At 36.1% G+C, this 21,083-nt stretch overlaps 1 protein-coding gene across 1 annotated transcript in view; it reads left to right on the top strand.

Moving 5' to 3' along the window:
* The window catches only part of LOC113245852 (neurexin-1-beta), an 819,012-nt gene that overhangs the window by 240,909 nt on the left and 557,020 nt on the right, over positions 1-21,083 (top strand). Inside the window, exon 9 of the mRNA XM_044378176.3 lies at positions 16,306-16,428. Coding sequence (XP_044234111.1) covers positions 16,306-16,428 — 123 coding nt within the window. The remainder of the gene's footprint in view (positions 1-16,305; positions 16,429-21,083) is intronic.

Below are 21,083 nucleotides of genomic sequence, written 5' to 3'. Positions count from 1 at the left end.
CTCTTGAAATCAGGCTCAATTATTAATTGATTGTTTGAAGCATTTTCTTATTGCTGTTGCAAAGGCTGTGCTCAAAGTGATGCAAAATTCCAGATTAGGGTGCACGGAATTCATCAAATTCGCTTTCGTTGTTGAAACTCGGTGTTATAGCAACGGCCTAGGTAGATATTGTCAGAAAGGCCTAGAAAGTTTCAGAAAACCACTCTGACTTGATATTCCTTTCGTTTGTGTGAAAAGGAATTTTTTTTTTTTATACACAAATATCACCAAAGTAAGAGACCACAGCCTGTTGGTGAGATGTCTTTGTCTGTTGTGTTATTAGAAAGAGCTGGTTTGTAACTATCCACCACTCCCTTCATAATTTTGAGTTTCTTTTTTCTCTTCCGCGTTTTTATTTATGTATTTCTTTTGGTAGGGATGTAGCATTTCAGTATTTATCACTGACCCAGAAAATCAAGGATATTAATTTGAATCGACATTTCTTGCCATTAATAAGACTTTTTTTTTTTTGCTTCTAGTTTATTTCATTGTGAGATGTGTGATTCAAATTTCATTCACGTTAAAGAAAACAATAATCTTCTTCTGTACTGGAGCATTTGGTCTTTTACTTGTACACCCTGGTTTGGGTTCATAGAAAGTTAACTGCTAAAAAATCAAAAAGACTAAAAAGAACTCAATAACTTCCATTTAAAACAACGTACAATTTTTAAGACAGGCTTGATGTTCAATGATGATCAAAGCCCCATGCCACGGCACTCATTTTATTAATATAGAGAAATATAGATTAGAAAATTTTCGGGGCGCCTGGGTGGCACAGCGGTTAAGCATCTGCCTTCGGATCAGGGCGTGATCCCGGAGTTATGGGACCGAGCCCCAGGTCGGGCTCTTCCACTATGAGCCTGCTTCTTTCTCTCCCACTCCCCCTGCTTGTGTTCCCTCTCTCGCTGGCTGTCTCTATCTCTGTTGAATAAATAAATAAAATCTTTAAAAAAAAAAAAAAAAGAAAAATTTTCTACAAGTTTTAGGGGAAGGAAAGGAAAAACAAAATAAAACAAAAACAGGGAGACAAGCCATAAAAGACTCTTAACTCTAGGAAAGAAACTGAGGGTTGCTGGAGGGGAGGTGGGTGGGAGGATGGGGTAACTGGCTGATGAGCATTAAGGAGGGCACTTGATGTAATGAGCCCTGGGTGTTGTATGCAACTGATGAATCACTGAACTCTACCTCTGAACCTAATAATACAATATGTGTTAATTAAATTGAATTTAAATTTAAAAAAAAATTCTACAAGTATTGTATTCCTAATTTTACTCAAAAGAAAGCCATTAACAATTTATACACTATTAATTGCTTATTTATCAGAGAATATGAAAACAAATATGATGGATTTCAGTTCCTCATATGGTCACTAGAAAGGAGTTATGCATCTGCTACCTGCTGAAGTAGATGCATAATTTAAAAAATGATTCCTTTGTTTACTTAACTCTGGGTCCGATATGAGTAATACAAGCATTCCAGCTTAGCTTCCATTTATAGGAGAATACATATCCTTAAACACCAAGGTTTACAATGTAGAATGTGATTTTTTTTTTTTAAGATCTTGGAGAAGTTTGATGATTTTTCAAAGTTTTAGTCTTGAAAAATAGGTGTTTTTTTAGATTAATTATTTATATATATTTTACTTATGAAATTGGCAGTGTTTTCTGAGAAAATAGCTATTTGAAGATGTTTGCATAATTTGAAAATGCAGATTTTTTTTAATTGAGACAAATTGCAAAAAAAAAAAAAAAAAAAAAAAGGAGTGGCACCTGGGTGACTCAGTCGTTAGGCGTCTGCCTTTGACTCAGAGCATGATCCCAGGGTTCTGGGATCAAGCCCTGCATCGGGCTCCCTGCTCTGCTGGGAGCCTGCTTCTTCCTCTCCCACTCCCCCTGCTTGTGTTCCCTCTCTCACTGGCTGTCTCTCTCTCTGTCAAATAAATAAATAAAGTATCTTTAAAAAAGGAGAGAGAAAAAAATGTAAAAGATTCCGTAGCCTAAGTTTCAGAGAAATTCTTGGGTTCGCATTTAGTAAGTTAGTTTCCCTAAAGACTATGGTATACTATATAAACACTCATCAAAACATAAAATATATTATTTTACATTGATGTCTAGGCACTCAATAATTTGATTTTAACCTAGAATTTTAGAATGTTTTTATTACAACAAAAACTCATGAATTTAGTTCCCACTGACTCAGAAGTTATGTTTAGTCAAATCTCCTATAGATTGAATTTCCCTATATACAAAAAAAAAAAAAAAAGATTGTTAAGCCATTGGATACTTTTACTAGATAATAAAAGTGTATTTCTAATCCACCTAAGAGAATGCACTTCAAAAAAATTCAAAAAAAATTCAAAAAAAAAATAAAAATTAAGGATAATTGATACACAATATTACATTAGTTTCAGATGTACAACATAGTGATTCAACAGGTTTATACATTATGCTCTGCTCACCACAAGTGTAGCTACCCTCTGTCACCGTACTAGGCTATTAAACATCATTGACTCTATTCCTTATGCTGTGCCTTTTATTCCCATGACTTATTCATTCCAAACTGTATCCCCCAGTCCCCTTCACCATCTTGCCCATCCCCTCACCCCCCTCTCCTCTGGTAACCATCAGTTTGTTCTCTGTATTTATAGGTCTAATTTTGCTTTTTGTTTGTTTATTCATGTCTGTGTGTGGTTGTGTTTTTCAGATTCCACTTATAAGTGAGATCATATGGTATTTGACTTTCTCTGTCTGACTTATTTCACTTAGCATAATACCCACTAGGACCATCCATGTTGTCACAAATGGCATGATCTCATCCTTTTTTATTGCTGCATAACATTCCTATATGTATATTCATATACATGTCATACGCACACACACACACACACAACACCACACCTTCTTTATCCATTCATCTATGAATGGACACTGGGTTGCTTCTATATCTTCGCTATTGTAAATAATGCTGCATTGGAACATGTGGGTGCATATATCTTTTCAAGTTAGTGTTTTTATTTTTGGGGAGTAAATACCCAGTAGTGGAATTATTGGATCATATGGTATTTCTATTTTTAATTATTTGAGGAACCTACATACTGTTTTCCACAATGGCTGCACAATTTACATTCCCACCAATAGTACACAAGTGTTCCTTTTTCTCCACATCTTCACCACCACTTGTTATTTCTTGTCTTTTTTATTTTAGTAAGAAAATACACTTTTGAATGCTTGATAAGAATTTGTTTAACTTCACTCACTATTCTTATCTATTCATTAAAAATAATCCCTGAAGAATGTTACTGATCAATACTTCAGAATAATAATATATTTCTGTAATATTTTATGTTAATTTATATTGTACCTCTGGGGGTTTTTTGTTTTTGTTTTTGTTTTAGTATTTAAGGAATAGACATATATTCAGGTAATATTAGTTAGTGAAGGTTTATTATAAGAACACACTAAGAGTAGATATAGACAGGAAATCACCAGTCACAACACGGCAGATTTTGTAGAGATTAGAATGAGACTCAAGAACTGAAAGATTGTTCAATGCACAGTGTGGCTCCAATGGCCCAGGTATTTTGCCATCCTTTCACCTGCTGTCACTTAAGACCCCCTTCTCAGTGTTGTGTCCTTATGGTAACTTCATTATGCTGTCTTTTCTTCTGGTGCTCCTGCTACTCCTCTCCTCTATACTAACTTGCTTCAGTTAGGTTATAGCTTCTATTTAGTAATGTCTTCTGCTTGTTCATGGTATCTTGTCTCCTGCCTCATGGTTTCTGTTCTCTGCTTTTTCCTGTGCATGTCCTCTGCCTTTTTGCTGCTCCTTCACCAACTGTTGTCTCTATATAGGTTATGTATTCAAACTCCCCTAGAAAGAGAAATAGTGGATTCATTATTTATTGTTGTGCTCTTGAGCAGAACTTTCAAATAATGTCACCTTATAAGCTACTGACCAGATTTTAGCCTGGGGAGGGGGGCACTGATGCCAACAGGTAATCCCATCAGCTGTCATCAGAGCAGGGACCCACGTAATATATTCTCCTCAAAGGAATGCAGGAGCAGAAGGTTTTCCACACAAGCATCTTTTTTCTAGAGTATCTAATTAAAAATGTTTTCTCTTTACCCATAAGATACCCATAAGGATTAAAATTTCTTCAACATATAACTGGCTAACATATGATGCAGTGTCCTCAGAGCTCTTATCCATTTCTTTTACTTGTTACCAATGGGAGCAAAGAGCAGGTTGGATAAGTGCATTTTGAGAACAGCTTCCTCAAAGATAAAGTAAGAAATGCTAAGGGAATTTAAATTACCATTCTTTTTATTTCATTTAATGCTGAATTATTTGCTCATTGTTATTTGTTCTTTGAATGCATCACTCATAAAGTTGTGAGAATTCTTTACCCGCCCATCACCCTTCCCAGGAGATCAGTATAAATGTAGACTTGAAATATATTGTACAAACTACTATCGAAGTAAATTAAATTTCAAAGTCAATTGTCTCTTTCTATAGATAATTATTGTAGTTAAAATTTCTTTGGAAATGTAGGATTTAGAGTAAGAATGACCAATTCTCTTCTAAAATTTGCATACAAATAATAAAGGCAGCCTGTGAATACAGGCACTCATTAAATTGTTGGATACTTGGGGAAAAAATCAACTCATTTTGGAAATCAAGAAATTTCCAGTATAAATAAATCTGTACTGCTAGAGAATCCAAAGAATTCTGAAATGTTTTACATTTCCATAGGTATAAAGGAAATAGCTAATGCATGTGAAAATTAAAACCCAAACATTATAGAACTAGTATACTATACTGGCATGACTTAAAATTGTTATTACTGATTTTTCACGCATTATAAAGGTGTCCAATAAAAGAAAATAAAAAATTAATGATTTAATAAGTTATACAAATTCCCTTGAAATACATACATATTCATCTAATAGTGTTGAAATAGGGAGACCAAAATGGAGGTAGGACATGATAATGATTACAATAACATTTAAAAAAATAAATATAGAAATAATAATAACCACATGGAATTCTGAAGGTGACGTTATAGGTGATGAGATTCTTGAAGTATCTTAAATGTTTATAAATTAAATTACTTTATCTGAAGTTTCAGTTCAGGAAATCAACTGAGAAGCTTTACACTGTCAAAAATAATATTTGGGTAATTGATCGAGTCTTAAACTGCTCAATTAAGGAAAATTAGTTCAAACAATAGGCAATGAAGAAATAATTGGTATCTCCTATTTTTTGAGTTTTTAATTGCAAAATTGACAAAGAACCACAGTAACAAAATGGCTTTTCTGGGATGTTTCTGAAAATATAGCCCTCAAAATATTTATAGCACCTGCTATGTAGATTGTGGATAATTTTTATTATCTTTGTTCATTATCTGTAAATTGTAAATTTTGTAAATTTTCTTTGTAAATTTTCTACAGTGATTTTCTTTCTACTCTACCAATTTAAAATATGCAATCAAAAGTGAATAGAAGTAAGGCTTTGTTAAGATATAATGGAAACCAATCCCACCATTATTTAGGACAGTCTAGGATTACACTACATCATATGTGGTATGTTATGGTTTGTATATTTTTAAATGTATTTGGAGACTAAATTTCCCACCAATTTTGACTTACAAAACAGTCAAAATGAGTCTCTTTTTGAGCAACACTTGGCTCCTACTTAGAAATAATATTCACGTTTGGAAACTAGAGGAAACAGAAAATATAAAAAGTAGCCTAACATTTCAGTTCTCAGAGAAAAATTTTATTCATATTTTAAATGCCCTTATAACACATAGTGCTTTGCATGTTACATTCTTAATATATGACACATTGTGTAATATATGTTTCTTTAAAACTATAGCTTCATGGTCATTTGCAACATGTTCTTTTATTTTAGCATTTTTATTACAAACATTATACCCAGAATGTGACTATAACATGTAGTATTTTAAAACCTAATCTATTGCTCAGCTTAGATTTTCTGCCAAAGTAATATAAAGCAGGTTCAGGTCATTGAACCAGCTGAAGAAAGATAAAATAGAGAGAAAACATATGTGTACAAAAGTAAGTTCTATTATGATTCATCAGTGATCTCAGAGCAGTCAAATTAAAACTGATTGGAAGCATCTGTGAGCAAGATCTTGAGAAACAAACCAGATTGGAATAACCATGAATGAAAAGACACTTACAGATGCATTGCTGTAAATTATCATTGACTGTAATCCACTAAGTGAAAGCCTAATGTAATCTCATCATAGGAAAATTGACCGGGAACAGGCACGCAGACATAACATTACTTCTAGCAGTTGGTAGACCAGCTCCAAGGAATCTGCAAACACTATCTCCTCAGATTGAGCAAGTTAACTTGACATAAGATTTAACTGCTAATAACTGGTGCTAGAGTTGGACAAGCACCTTTTTAGACTACTTCCAGGACAGGAAGGCAGGCCATTCATTTCAGAAGATTTTGACCCAAAGATGCCTTCAAATAAATGAGCAATCTTAATATTTTCCCATTACTAAAATAAATGGTTGAATTAAGTCATAGCACTCAATAACTAAATCATAGCACTTAATGACTAAAAGTTAGCCTGATAAATAAGCTAATGACAATAAAAGAAAACAATCAAGTTAACACAGTCTGTTATTGCATTATTAAAATTCAAAGTAAAGAAGGATTTTGTAAGTCATCGTATCATTGCTTGGGAAAAAACATATATTATTATTCCAATTTTTATATGATGGATGGATGAATTATCATGTGTTACTTGTCCATAGCCCTCTTTGATTCAGTCATTGAGGAAAGAAAAAAAAAAAAAAAAGACCAAAACAAATGAGATGCTACAATTCGAAATTTCTAAAGACAAAATATTTCTTATCATATTCCTTAGAATGTGTTTTATTAAAAAACAATAATTTCATAATGGTTAAGACAAATACTGAAAAAATACTGATTTTCAAGCAGCACAATGGCTTCCTAGGGAAAAGAAAAGAAGGGGACAAATAAATTAACAAGGTCAGGAATTGAGAATTATTTATTTATTCTACTATGCTTTTTATTTTTGGAGAAAGTTTGTTCAAGAATACCCTAAAAATAGTGAGGGACAGCTAAATTCTATAAATTCAATCTTTAAAGATATTCCAATGCACTTATATTAACAAGATACGGAAAATAAAACACAGGTAAACCATCTTTCCTTGTGTCATGCAAAAATACGCATTCTTCTTGGCCTCATAAAAATAAATTCTATAACTATTATAATAGAGTATTCAGATGAGGAATAATATATTTAATTAAGTAATCTCTGTGTTTTATACTCTAATCGCATTGCTTTTTATGGATTGTCAAATATTTGTAAATTTCTGAATGCTCAATATCTGTGTGCTTTTTCATTTTTTCATTCAGATAGCTTGACATTTGTAAGTATTGCATAAGACAAGTTAAATAAGTATCACTGTAAATCAATATAATCCTTTTCATGTTACACCAACTCTGTACATTTTCCAATTATAATGCTTACTTAAAAGCACATTAACTATTTAGTATTCAATTATACCTGCAAGTTATCCTATTATGTGATAAGCATTTCTTGGAAATGACCTTTTTTCCTTAAAATAAAGTCACAGTCCAAATTTTTTCTTTCAGTATATTAGTTTATTTTATGATGCTTCTTCCTAAACTTGCCAGTTGAGCTAGATTAGATTTAAAGAGTTATTTTAAAACATTCTTCAAACAATATGTTTATATAATTTGTGTTCATTTTTACTGTGCTGTAAATATAATTATATTCTTAAAAGGTAATTTATATTTCTTAAAATGTATGTTTTTCACATTGAAAATTATTTACATCGGAGATACTTATCCTGGTCTGTCATAAATGGGTACAATCAATGTCAATGCTATAGAGGCTAAATATTTCTTAGTAGATGATTTAAACCTTGTTGATTCATTTGCCTAGAGCTATGTATGGTATTAAGCCAGATATGGAGCAGTACGTGAAGCAGCTACATATGCTAAAGTTTATTTTGTAGATCATAGAATAGGGTTGGTATGAGTTAGGAAAATGGCAGAGGAGTCTCTGCAGGGCATTTCCAGCAGCTCTCCAAGGTCAGATCTTTTTGCAGACAAGGCCAGTGTTTTCTTACAATCACTCATTAATTCTTGAATCCCTCAATTCCTAAACCAACTATTTTCTTTGCATTTGGAAATTATTGACTGCTAGCCTTAGGCATTTTGCTCTCCCAGGGTCTACACAATATTAAATTTATTTTCAAGGGAACTGAGTAAAATAGCTAGCCAAATAGTTAGCCAGATAACTGAGTTACCCAAACTCTCCACCTGTACCACTTACAGATTCCGTGCTGCCAAATATGAAAACAGAGGGATGAGGCTTTCTATTTCCTGATACTTCCCAGTGAATGTAAGCTAAAAGTTAATGGAGTTAACTTTTCTTTAACTGTTTGGCTTAATTCAGTATCAAGAGATATTTCCTCTAACACACACACACACACACACACACACAATCACACAATCCAACAAACTCTAAACAAATACACCCGTTCAGTAAATATTTAGTGAATGGCTATTACATTCAAGGCACTGAGCTGTAGATATATGATATTTTCTTTGAAATTTGAATACACTGAAGGGAAGATATAATAATAGTGATAATATAATAGTGAAAATAATATTATTACTATAACTGAGGGCTTACTGTGTACTAGGCGTTGCTTTAAATTATTCAAATGCATTAAATCTATTTGTGTTGCGAAGTATCTCTATTACTAACTTACTTTACAGATACAAATACTGAGGCCCAGAGAACTTAAATAGATTACCCAAGTTCACACAGCTAGTAACTTACGGAACTAGGATAAAAACCAAACCCGTGAGTCCAGACACAGGCACCGGACCAAGATATAGGGCTCAAGCACTTTCTAAAACACAAGGACAGATTTAAGTAACAATCTAACCAAAACAAGTACAATGTAATTAATTAGCATGTTACTATTTTATTTCTCCAGAGAAATTAAGTAGTTTATAAAATGCCTTTCTCCTGTGTTCATATTCATTTTTGAAAAACTAACACCTAGAAGCTTAATGTCTCACTTTATATGATTTACTCAAAGTACTTTTTAATTAAGGAAGGGTAGTTCTAATATTTTTAGTATAGAGAAATGTGTCTATCCTCAGGACTCTATACACATCACTTTGCTTGTACAGAAAAGCCAAGCAGCTCTCTTCATAAAGACATCCTGAATAATTGTCAAGGATGTACCCTCAACTAAAATGAGGAGAAGTTGAGGAGAGACAGAGAAGAGGGAGGAGTTACATGGCTTGGCAAGGAGCTCCACTTCATGATTGTTACGATAATTATTAGTATGTCACCAAGCCCAGGTCCTGACTGATGGGCACCAGACTTGGCCAGTAAGGCACCTCTGAGTCAGCTTCTCTGCTACCCCAGAGGCCTTGCCATGAAGTGCAGACAGTATGGGAAAGGTGACCCAGCTTGCCTCTTAAGTGAATAAATGAAGTGTTTTGCTTCCAGCCTTGTCTGCACATTTCTGAATATAGAACTAAATTAAACTTAAAATAAATAAGCACAAGACGTAATTCTCCTAATCAGGGCTGGCTTCAACAGCGTGTAATTTGTGTAATCACCCATGGCCCTATGCCTAGAAGGACCTGTGCTTATCCTAGAAGGACAGCTGTAACTGTCCAAAAAGTCTTCATTTTGAAAAACAGCCCCACGTTTTCAATTTGTACTGGGATCGCAAATTATTTTGTTGGTCTTTCCCCTCGTAATGCTAGCGAATAGCAGAAAAATAATTTGGAAGTACAATTTCCATGTGTCTAATTTTAATTTATAATTAAATTCACTAACTGATTCAAGTGAGAAATAAAAACAAAAGAATTTTGCTCCCAGCCCAATATCTAGACATAGAGAAAGATAACATAGAAACATTTAATGAAGAGTTACTCCTCTCCCCTCCTTCTCCTCCTCCCTCTCCTTCTCCTCCTCCTCCTTCTTTCTTTTTTAAAGCACAAGTTAGATTATTTCTTTGAAGTAATTCTTTTAAAACCAGAAAAAAGGAGAAATCAAATAGCAGGCTGAAGGTGTCATCATTACGACCTGAGAAACCCGTCGTCTAGTCACTTACAGGTGGGAATGCTGCTGCCAGGAGCTCTGACTCAGGCATAAGGCACCATGGATCTAGCCCGTTTCTCCTGCTTTTCTCTCTTCCCATTATTGTCACAATGACAAGCCTTGTTTCCAGCTTCCCACAGGGTCCTGCCTCCCACTAGCCGTTACCACCCTCAAAGTCAACTGCCAAATAAAACTTGTTCGTATCCGGAAATGTGGATATATGTAGACACCTAATTTTACACACACACACAGATACCATGCATTTTAATAAAGGCTTCTATTCTAAATTTGTAGAACCAGGAAAAGTAACTAAAATTTAGAAGTGGAGGGACCTTGGGACGCCTGGTTGGCTCAGTTGGGAGAGCCTGTGACTCTTGAGTTTAAATCCCACGTTGGGCATAGAGTTTACTTAAAAAAAAAAAAAAAAAAAAGGCAGCAAAGGGACTTTCCCATTGGCTTCTGACATTTAAAGGCTTTTTAAATTGCTTTCGTTTTTTGTTATGTTGTTTTACTGACAAGAAAACTCAGACCAGGAGCAGTGAGAGGGAGAATCAATTAGCATAATTCATGTTATGCTAGATTTAATGGCAACATTGAATCTAAAACTCATGTCCCCAGACTCTTAAGTTCTTGAATATATTTCCATTAGTTATTTCTTTAATACCCCATGTAAAAGTCTACGACATAAGGGAATTTAAATTTGTCTATTTATTTACGTGTATTTTATAGGGGCTTGAAAACTGCAGCACACAGGGGTCTGCCTCTTTTAACACATATTTTTATTGAAACCAAGTCACACCCATTTGTTTCCATATAATCTATGGCTGCTTTCACAGTACAATGGCAGTGTTGAGTAATTGTAATGGCAACCATATCCTGCAAAGCCAGCATAAATCAATATTGTCCTACTGGTTTCATTTGAGTTTAGTAATTCTAGGTCTAGAATAACTCGGTGAAGTTCTTTCTGTCTTCTGCCTACCCGTGTCAAAATAAAAATGACGAAATTGCCAATGATAATAATTAAATCTCATGAATTTAGAGAACTTCACTATAATATTGTGCTCTTTCATGTTGCCACAAGGTTGGAAATGGTGCAAGGCTAGCTCTCTTCCTTCCAAGAATGACAAAATTTTTAAGTTGGTTAACAGGAGAATATTTTTATTATGTTCTTACCAAGTATTCTCATTTTACAGATGAAATATGAGGCACGGAAAAGATAAATGACTTACTTAAGGTGACATAATTAGTTGATGGCAGACCTAGGGAAAAAAATCCAATTTTCTCCACCATCCCCTCCTATAGTGGAAATGAAGGTGAAAAGTAACGAGCTAGTGTGATTACTAATCAGGTCGAAAACATCTATCATTTTTTATCAAGTGTATGTCCTAGTGGTTAAATCAAGGCTCTATAGTAGTAGATTTCAAAGAATTTATTTGACTAACTACTGACTCCCCCCTCTCACTCCCACACAAACCCCTGCCTCTCTGTCCTACGCCTTAGGTTGGGGTTATCTTCAACCCTCTTAGGAGTAAAATTGTAAGGACACTTGAACTTCTTACGTGGGTAGGTTGTAAAAGGACAATCAAATTGAACTAGACTGAGGAAAACTGAAATGTTTATTGTGTCTACTTCTACCTGTAATAAATAACTTTAAATTATTTAAATTAATGTAAATTAATGAATTTTAGCTACAGAGTCACCAGAAAACATAGTGAATACCACCAACTAGAAAACACTTATACCGTAGCTTAAGCCCTGTTAAATACTGTTAGGAAGCAATATTTATTCTTGCTTAACTTTCACCTTAGATGCAGAAAAAAATCACAGTCACGGACCAAATCGTAGAGTCAGACCTTGGTGTTCTTCAAGAAGATCAGTCTAGTTCAGCATAATATAATGGCAGAATAATTTAAAGAAAGTTCACTAGACTGACAATCTGGGGAACTTGATTCTTCATTTAAATAGCAGAGCATCATCTAATTGCTTCGGACCTCAGGGTGTTTGTAGACGGGTCCATGGGCTGCTCTACCTCCCACATCCCATCTAGTTCTAAAATTCTTTAATATAGCATTATCCTTTAGAGCTGACTTGTGATTCAGCCTGGTTAAATATTAGCTATTGTCATTCAACCACAGTGTACCTTTCTTTTACTGTCTGCAAATCATTTTGGAGCCTGTGGAAAAGACACGAGAAGGGACTTGGAAGACCTCAAGATCTCAGTCTTAATTCCACTCCTTACTGCCTCTGAGTCTTAGAATAATACACTCAACCTTTCTAAATCTACTTTCTTAACTAAAATATGGGGGGGAAAGTCTCTATGACTTAAATAATAGGTTACAGTAAGAATCAAGTGTAAAATTACAAATTTTAACTCCCTTCAAAACATGAGGAATGATTATCTTTAAAATAGAAACAATGCTATTGGCTTTCTTTAAAACCTTTAGAATATTGCTTACTAAGTCTGCTTGGACTCCTGTAACAACATTCCATGGACTATGTGACTTGAACGGCAAACATTTATTTCTCACAGTTCTGGACTATAAGTCCGAGGTCACTGTTGGCAGGTTTAGTTCTCGGTGAGAGCGCTCTTCCTGGCTTGTAGATGGCCACCTTCTTTCTGTGTCCTTCCATGATGGAGAGAAAGAGCTCTAATGTCTCTTCTTACAAGGTAACCAATCCTGTTACGGGGCTCCACCCTCATGACCTCATCTAAACCTAATTACCTCTCAAAGGCCCCACCTCCTTCCTAACACCATCACAGGAGGGATTAGGGCTTCAACAAATGAATATTCAGCCCATAACACTCACATTAATGCTGTGAGAAAGATGTTACTGCCACTATTTTGATATCCTCAAAAGAAGAGGAAATCTCAAAAGGAATTCAGATCATCGATGACTGTAGTGACTATAATTTTGCCATTAAAATTTTTACAAGAGGACAAAAGACTCTCAAACTCAAAATTAAAACAGTTAAACCATCTTTCTTTACGAATTCCATAGTTTTAAATGTGAGAATGTGAGATCTCTAAGGTATTACCGAGATCTCCTACACCATCTCCTCCCTTTCATAAGTAGGGTTGTTGAGACCACCAGAAGCTGAATGTTTTAGCAAATTGCTGATTATGGGGCACCTAAGTGACTCAGTTGGTTACGTGTCTGCCTTCAATTCAGGTCATGATCCCAGAGTCCTGGGATCGAGTCCCGTGTTGGGTTCCCTGCTTGGCGGGGAGTCTGCTTCTCCCTCTGCCCTGCTCATGCTCCCTCTCTCTCTCAAATCAATAAATAAAATATTTCTTAAAAGATTACTAATTATGTGGCTTCAGTCCCAAAATGATGGCCCTTCTTCTATATCATGCCTTTAGTGCCTTTAGAGGTATGGTGTGCTGTTTAGAGATTTCCGTCTACCAGGACTTATGCAGAGGGTGTGTAAGATTTCCTGACATTGTGATCATTCTGCAGAGCAAGCTGGGAGTCATAACAAAGAGCAGCTTTCCCATCCCCTTCATTTAGATGTAGGGCAACTGAGAAGTTACCTTTCTAGCCAAAGGTCGTATAGCTGGGAGGCAGGCTAATGCAGGGGAAAGAAAGCGTGCAGTCTTTGAGTCCGCTAAACCTAAGATGGAACACTTTTCTATCACATTTTAGCTGTGTGACCTTGAGGCAAGAAGTTTTAGCTTCCTAAGCCTTCAGTTCCACATCTGCAAAGTGATAACAACGTAAAGATGAAATAAGTTAACAGATAAAATGCCTGGCACATAATAAGCATTTACCAGCCCCCGACTTCTTTCTTAGTAGCAAATCAAGGGCTAGCAACCACAATTCTTAACTCCTTGTCCAGTGCACTATCCATTACACTTCAAGTTGCATAGATAACACTGTTGTGAACTGAGAATATTAAGTGCATTTTTTAAAACCTTGTCTTCCAAAATCAATCTCTTCACATTTTTAATAATGCAAGAAAGGAGCTTGAAGTTGGCCCACAGAGATTTTTATGAACCAAAGGGTTATTTTTAATTGGATTTTGTGCCTGTTGTTATGGAAATAGTTGTTTCATAGATTAAGCATTATGACTTGAGAGCAAGATCAAGCCCAGAATGGGGTATAATGATGATATCACTCCTAAGCTTCTTTTTCTTGACAAAACACTTTTAAAATTAAGAGAACAGGAGTGAAGCTGCTTCAAAAGCACATATTTCTAAGAGAAAAAGTCTTCCTTATAAAAATAGCTTTAACATGATATATTCTCTTTTCAAAGATCAAAACTAAGAATGACCCATGCTGCCAGTAGGATGCTAAGATTCTGCAGAGTTATTAAGCGCTTCTTTCTTCACTATTGAAACTAGAAAGAGTTCCTTTGATCGTGGAGCTTGCTTTCAACATTTGGTCTCAAAGCTTTTTTTTTTTTCAGTTGCTGAACTAAGAGGCTTCGTCTAGTTATTTAGTGATCAATCTCTCAAAACTGTCCTGTCTAGACTCGTTTTTATTCATGTATCCGGATGTGTAATTTAACTTTTCTAAAGAAACAAAAAGAGATTATTTCTAATCTTAATGATGGTTTCTTTTAAAGACATGAAGCAGTTCCTCCTGTAAAATTTAGCTTATCTCACTGGTTTGTTTTAAGCCCCAGAGAAGCCTCAACCAAGAAAGGCAGAACTTGCACCTGTACAACCTAAGAGAGAAATCAGGATAGCCAGCAGCACCAAGAGCAAACAGTGATCTGTTGTCGGATAGACTACTGAAGTTCTTCTGCTTGGTTCTATTCTTCCTTCCTTCCTTCCTTCCTTTCTCTTTCTCCTCCTTCTTGGCCTTTTCTATGTCCTCATCTGATTCTTGGACATTGATCAGTTTTGCTGGTAGAATTTGGTTAAAGAAATTATGAACCTAACCCTGACTCTGAATCAGTTGAAAGTCATGAAACACAGTGATGTCACATCTTGCATTATTTTAGCATACCAACACATATCTGTACTTGGAAAATAGGAGGAAAATCCATCACCAAAAAAAATGTATCTTTAAAAACTTTTCATTATTTTTTCCTCAGTGCATCTTAGTGTCAGATTAGTGGAAGTACTTTTTTTATAGTTAAAATTTTCCAGGCATATTAAAGTGTTTTTTTTTCTCCCTTGCATTGTTTTTAAGTGGAAGAGGAATATTTGTCTAGCTTTGTCATTTCAGTGATTTCCACAAAATGACTTTCTAAAGTAATTTGTCTGTTCTAAGCCAATGTAAATCCATTTGTAATCCATTCGAATGGATTTACATAGATTCACCGGCAGTTACTTTCCCAGGTGGTTCCATTTCTTGCTTTTTTTTTCTTTTGGGCCTCAGCTGGGAATCCCCGCCCTCTAGTACTGTTTAATCTCACTTTTCTTTCTCCCTTCCCACCCTACACTTGGCCCTTATTGGCTGTGACTTTTTTTTCCCCCTAAGAGTCAATACTTTGACTAAAACCACTCCACCAGACCTAGTTTTTAGACACAAAATTCCATACACTTATGAATTTTGGTGAACATCGGAGGTGATGTAAGAGTGAAAAGCAACCATCACACACGCTGTGCCGGGCGCAGTCTCCTCACCAGAATCCAATCGGCCATTTGCTCCAGCTGCAGGTGCTTAGCTAGTTACTTATGGTCCGTTCTCTCCCTGAAGTCAGACGCTACAGCACTGCTATCTGCTTCATTAGTAAGAAAGCCGTAACTGCAACGATCAGAGAATTCCTTGGGAACAACAACAACAACAAGCAAGTGTGTATAAATTTGGGAGGCTTCCCGATGCTATATTGACTGTGCCTATTTATGACAACAAGGTTCATTCCCTTGTCTGATCAATGCATAATGTTAAAGATTCTTCTTAAAGTGTCACACCTGAATGTCTGTTAACTTGTCATTTTCCTTGCTTGCTCTGACTCTAATGGGCTTGAAAATTGATCCAGCCAGTCTCTTCTCTCCTCTCTCTCACCTCTCTCTCATTTCTTTCTCTCTTGTCTCTCCTCCCTCTCCCGTGCTTCCCCCCTTACTTTGTCTCTTTCTCTCACTCTCTGTGAGGTTCATTTGCTTGACTGATTCTGAGTGTCCATAATGACTGTTTGGCATATCCTACAGGCAAAGGTCCCGAGACCCTTTTTGCTGGCTATAACCTCAATGATAACGAATGGCACACAGTGCGTGTGGTCCGTCGAGGAAAAAGTTTAAAGTTAACCGTGGATGACCAACAGGCCATGACAGGTAAATCCCCGTTTCCATTGCCTTTTCTTTTGCTGAAGCTTTAGTCCTTCCCATTTCTTACAGAGGACTATGAAAACCAACTACACAACTTGATGCTGATACACACAGTTCATTTTTTGTTCCAATTTTTCCAGCAACAATGCCATTTAATAAGCAGCATGTTAAATGTTTTTTCTCTCAAATGAGCAATACTTTCATGTCATGTTCTTTCCCGTTTAATAATTCAAGAAGATGTTATATATTTCAGTGTTGTGGCTTGATAAATATCTTAGGGCCTCATAAAATATTGAAGTCATTGTTTACATGCAATTTCTGTTCAATTTCTTTGTTTTTTATATATTTTGGTGATGAACAGCAGCGAGTTATACTTTTTAGTGTCTAGGGAAATTGATAGATATGCTGGCATTCTGTCGGGTGAACCACTTTTTCATTATAAGCTGTAATAGATTATTTCTGGCCGTTTACCTCAGTTGGTTAAACTCTAATATTAAAGATTGCATGTTCAATCCCTGACATGTAGATTCCTCACTGAGGTGAGCTGTATAAAAGTCCACCCCAGAGACTTAGGGAAACCAAATGAAAGAGGAATCGGTGCACCTTTGTTCTCTCTGCTGAAAATAACTCCAAGCACATGACCCGCTGGGATATTAACTCTTTTTCTTTTTTAGAGAACATCTCTAAAATTATTAATTATTTTAGAACAAGACACAAGACAGTCCTTGTGCAGCAGGGAAGTGTGTCCTACATTCAGTCCTGAGGGGCTCCCATGATCAGAGATCAGTTGATTCTATCAATGTGGAAATAGCATGTGTGGGATTTTAACTTTTAAGAGAATCATTTCTGAGTTCAAATGAACCAAACTACCAACTTCTAGCTGTCTTTACTATCTTACATTTCAATAGCCCTTTATGGTTTTCCAGAACTTTTTTCTACATGTAGGTGCAACTTTATTTCAGAATCCCCTAAAGAGCTTTAAAAGGACCAGTTCCTGGCCTGACATCATAGAAAGTCTAGGAAGAGCCCTGTGATTGTTTTTCTTTTCATTTTGTTGTTGTTGTTTTATTTTAGGTTTTGGGGGTTTTTTATTTGTTTGTTGAAACTCTCTTCAGAGGGGACTCGCACGCAGCTGGTTCATGGATTAGCGTTTAGAAACCACTACTATGTTATATCATTTTGTTTCCTGAGGAAGAAAATAAACCAGAAAGCTGTTAGCATAAGCCTTTATTCAAAATTGCCAAACATGAAAAGGCTCTAAGCAACTGGGTGAACTTAGGCAAGGAAAGCAGAATTTTTGCCGGGCTTTGGCAGGAGTGTCAAATGAAGTTCATGTAGTTTTGGTTAAGGGCGGCTCTTAGAAGAAGAATGAATCATTTTTCTAGATTAGCCTCCATCGTAGGGATGATTTGGGTTTTATCAAAAGGAGCAGAAATGAGTTAGTGTCAAAGGTCATGTGCAAGAGGTTGTGAATACATAGCTCCTGGGGACAAGGACATGTGAAAACCACAGAGGAACACTTGTCAGTCCCTAAGTGTGTCTTAAAGGTCACACAGTGCAATGAAATGGACAGGACATATGTATCCTCACTTTACAGATAAGGAAACTGAGGTTCAAAGGGGTTAAGTGACTTCTGTTTCTTTGAAATGCCACTGTTGCCAGAACTTAGAAGAGGACCAAGAATTGTCTATATTGTTGCTGTTGTTGTTTTGTTTTTTTGACTCATGGTCCATTGCTTTATATTCATTAATATCCTAATACAGGTATGAGTCAAAGACAAGTACTTTCCCAGACATAACATCATGTCACAAAGACATACACACATCTAAAACTCAAACAAACTGATAGTCTAGGGCAGTAGGTGATGGACTGAATGGTTGACGTAAGCGATTCATATTCTTGGAGTTCAGAAGAGAAGTTGAGGACCCTGGTTTAGGATAGCTTAAAGCAGTGGATTATATTTGAGCTAGGCTTTAAAGAGAGGGTGATGCAGATGATGAAAGTATGTGGGGGGCATTCCAGACAGAGCAGAATGGCTCCAGTGGGGCTACACAGACCAATGTTCAGGGGGCAGGGAAGTTTTGTTTTCTTCATGCAACCATATGGTAGTTGACAGGGCTAGAATGACCTTTGGGGGCAAATGGGTCAATGCTCTCAACTAAGGTGTTTATTTTTCATGGACTTTCAGGCAATTGGAAAGCTTGAGAGTAAGCTGGAAAATATTTTTTGAGCAAAATGAATCCTGTGGTAGATGCTTCAGGATGTAAAGTCCTAAGTCCTGAACTACAGTGGATGAAGAAAAGATAGAAATAAAGTATGGTGTAATACATTTTGTTAAATTGTCTTTAGAAATAATTTCAAGTTTACCAAAAAAAAAAAAAAAAGTTTCAAAAATACAGTACGGGGGCATGTGGCTCAGTCAGTTGAGTAACTAACTCTTGGTTTCAGTTCAGGTCATGATCTCAGGGTTGTGGGATCCAGCCCTGCATCGGGCTCCGCGCTCAGCACAGTCTGCTTGTCCCTCTCCCTCTGCTCCTCCCCCTGCTCATGCTTGCTCTCTCCCTCCCTCTCTCTCTCTCTCTCTCTCTCAGACAGATAGATAGACAGATAGATAAAATCTTTTAAAAAATCAATTTTAAAAATTTAAAAAATAAAAACAGTACAAAGAACACTGATATATCTTTACTCTTATTGTATCCCATTTCCTTTGACATTTTCACTCTCTCCTTTTTTTCCCGCCATAACCAGTTGTGCAAAAATTAAATACAAAATGGCCCTTTACCCCTAACTACTTCAGTGTGCATTTTCTAAAAATAACGATATCCCCTTACATAACAAAGAGTTACCAACTTCGGTAAATGTTGCTCGGATGCAATATATTTTATCTGTTCTGTCATCCATATTCCAGTTTAGTCGGTTGACCCAGTGTTGTCTTTTATAGCATTTCCCCTCCAGCACAGTGTGCAGCCTGGGGTCAGACACCGCATATAGCTTTCAGGTCTCTTTAGCCTTCTTCCATCTGAAACATTTCTATTGACTTTTTTTTTTTTTTTTTTTTTTTTGTCTTTCATGACATTGACATTTTTGAAATCTATAAACCTCCCACCTTTTGTCACTGTAGAGTCACTCATTTTGTGTTTGATGTTTTCTTGTGATTAAAGTCTGGTGTTGCATTTTAGGGTGAAATATTGCATAGTGTCGCTGTGACCTCCTTCCAGTATCCCATCTGAAGGCACAGGACGTCCCTGTCCTTGACCGGTGATTAAATGTAACCACTTGGTCAACACTTTGTCCAGTTTCTCCGCTGCATGAAGAGTATGTTTTCTCCCTTGTCACTAATAAACTGTGGAGAGACATTAAAACCATGAGAATAGCCTGTACCTCATCAGAGGTTCACCCAAGATTTAGCATCCATCGAAGATTTTCTCCTGATCCAGTCTTTACTGCGGTAGTTACGAAATGATTATTTTCCACCTCCAGCACTTCTTTTTTTCTTTTCCTTGTTTTCCTTTCTCTCTTCCTTTTCTCTCCCCTTTCCTTCCACTCATCCTTCCTTCTTTACTTCCTTCCTTTATTTCTTCCTTATTGGTATGAGTTTCTGTTTTTCAAACAGTTTATAATTACTTTACTTAATTATTTTGGTGCTCAGACTGTCCCAGTTTGGGCCAGTGTAAGTCCCATGAAGTTGGTCTTTGTCAAATTCTGACATGGCCCACCCCAACATTTTCAGGGTTTGTTTTTTTGTTTTTGTTTTTGTTTGTTTTTGCACTTCCTTACTTGTACCGTGACAGAACATTCCAGGCACAGCTTATACCTACCGTACTCCTGCCCTGGAATCAGCCTTTCAGTCTTCAATTAGTCACGAATGATATTACCAAAATCTGGGTAGTTGCAGTGCTCAGTGGTCCTCCAGTATATTTGTTTCCTGATGCTTTCAGCAGGCAAAGATAGGAAATATGTTCAAGTATGCACACATACACCTGCATGCATACACACACACACACACACACACATACACCCTGAACTGAAGAATGTTCCTCTGTGGTTTTCACCTGTCCTTGTCACCAGCACCTATGTATTCACAACCTCTTGCACATGACCTTAGACACTAACTCCTCATTTCTCCTCCTTTTGATAAAACCCAAATCATCTAAAGAGTGGATGCTAATCTACAAAAAATACATATGCACACACACGCATATACATGTATAGTAGAAAATATGAGTTCGCACTGCTACCTCCATATCGACATCATTGTTTCTTGACTTCTCGCATTCTGTGTTTCCATGTTCCTTCTTCCATGGTGGGATCCTTGGTCCCAGTAAAGTCAGTTACTCATGTGCTAAATCCAACAATCATTCTAAACTAGTTTCAGGATTACTTGAAGTGGCCCACACCACTACAATTAATAAATCAACTAAAAGAAATTAGGATTAGTTTGTGACTCTTCTCATTCTCCACCGCCTAACACTTAACAGATACAATCAAATGCTGAGTTTATAAGTAACTTGGATGATAACTTGGCTTGTTTCCTTCCTTCCTTCTCTCCCTCCCTCCTTTTTTTTTTCTTTTCTTCCTACCCTCCTTTCCTTTAGTGTATAGTGTTCATTTGAAATACAATTAGTTTTATTTATTTCAATTTAATTTTTCTTTCCCATTCT

Source organism: Ursus arctos, unplaced genomic scaffold (genome assembly GCF_023065955.2).
Source record: "Ursus arctos isolate Adak ecotype North America unplaced genomic scaffold, UrsArc2.0 scaffold_8, whole genome shotgun sequence".
NCBI lineage: Eukaryota > Metazoa > Chordata > Mammalia > Carnivora > Ursidae > Ursus > Ursus arctos.
Note: the sequence above shows the minus strand (reverse complement) of the source record. Positions and strands in the feature narration are given on the sequence as shown.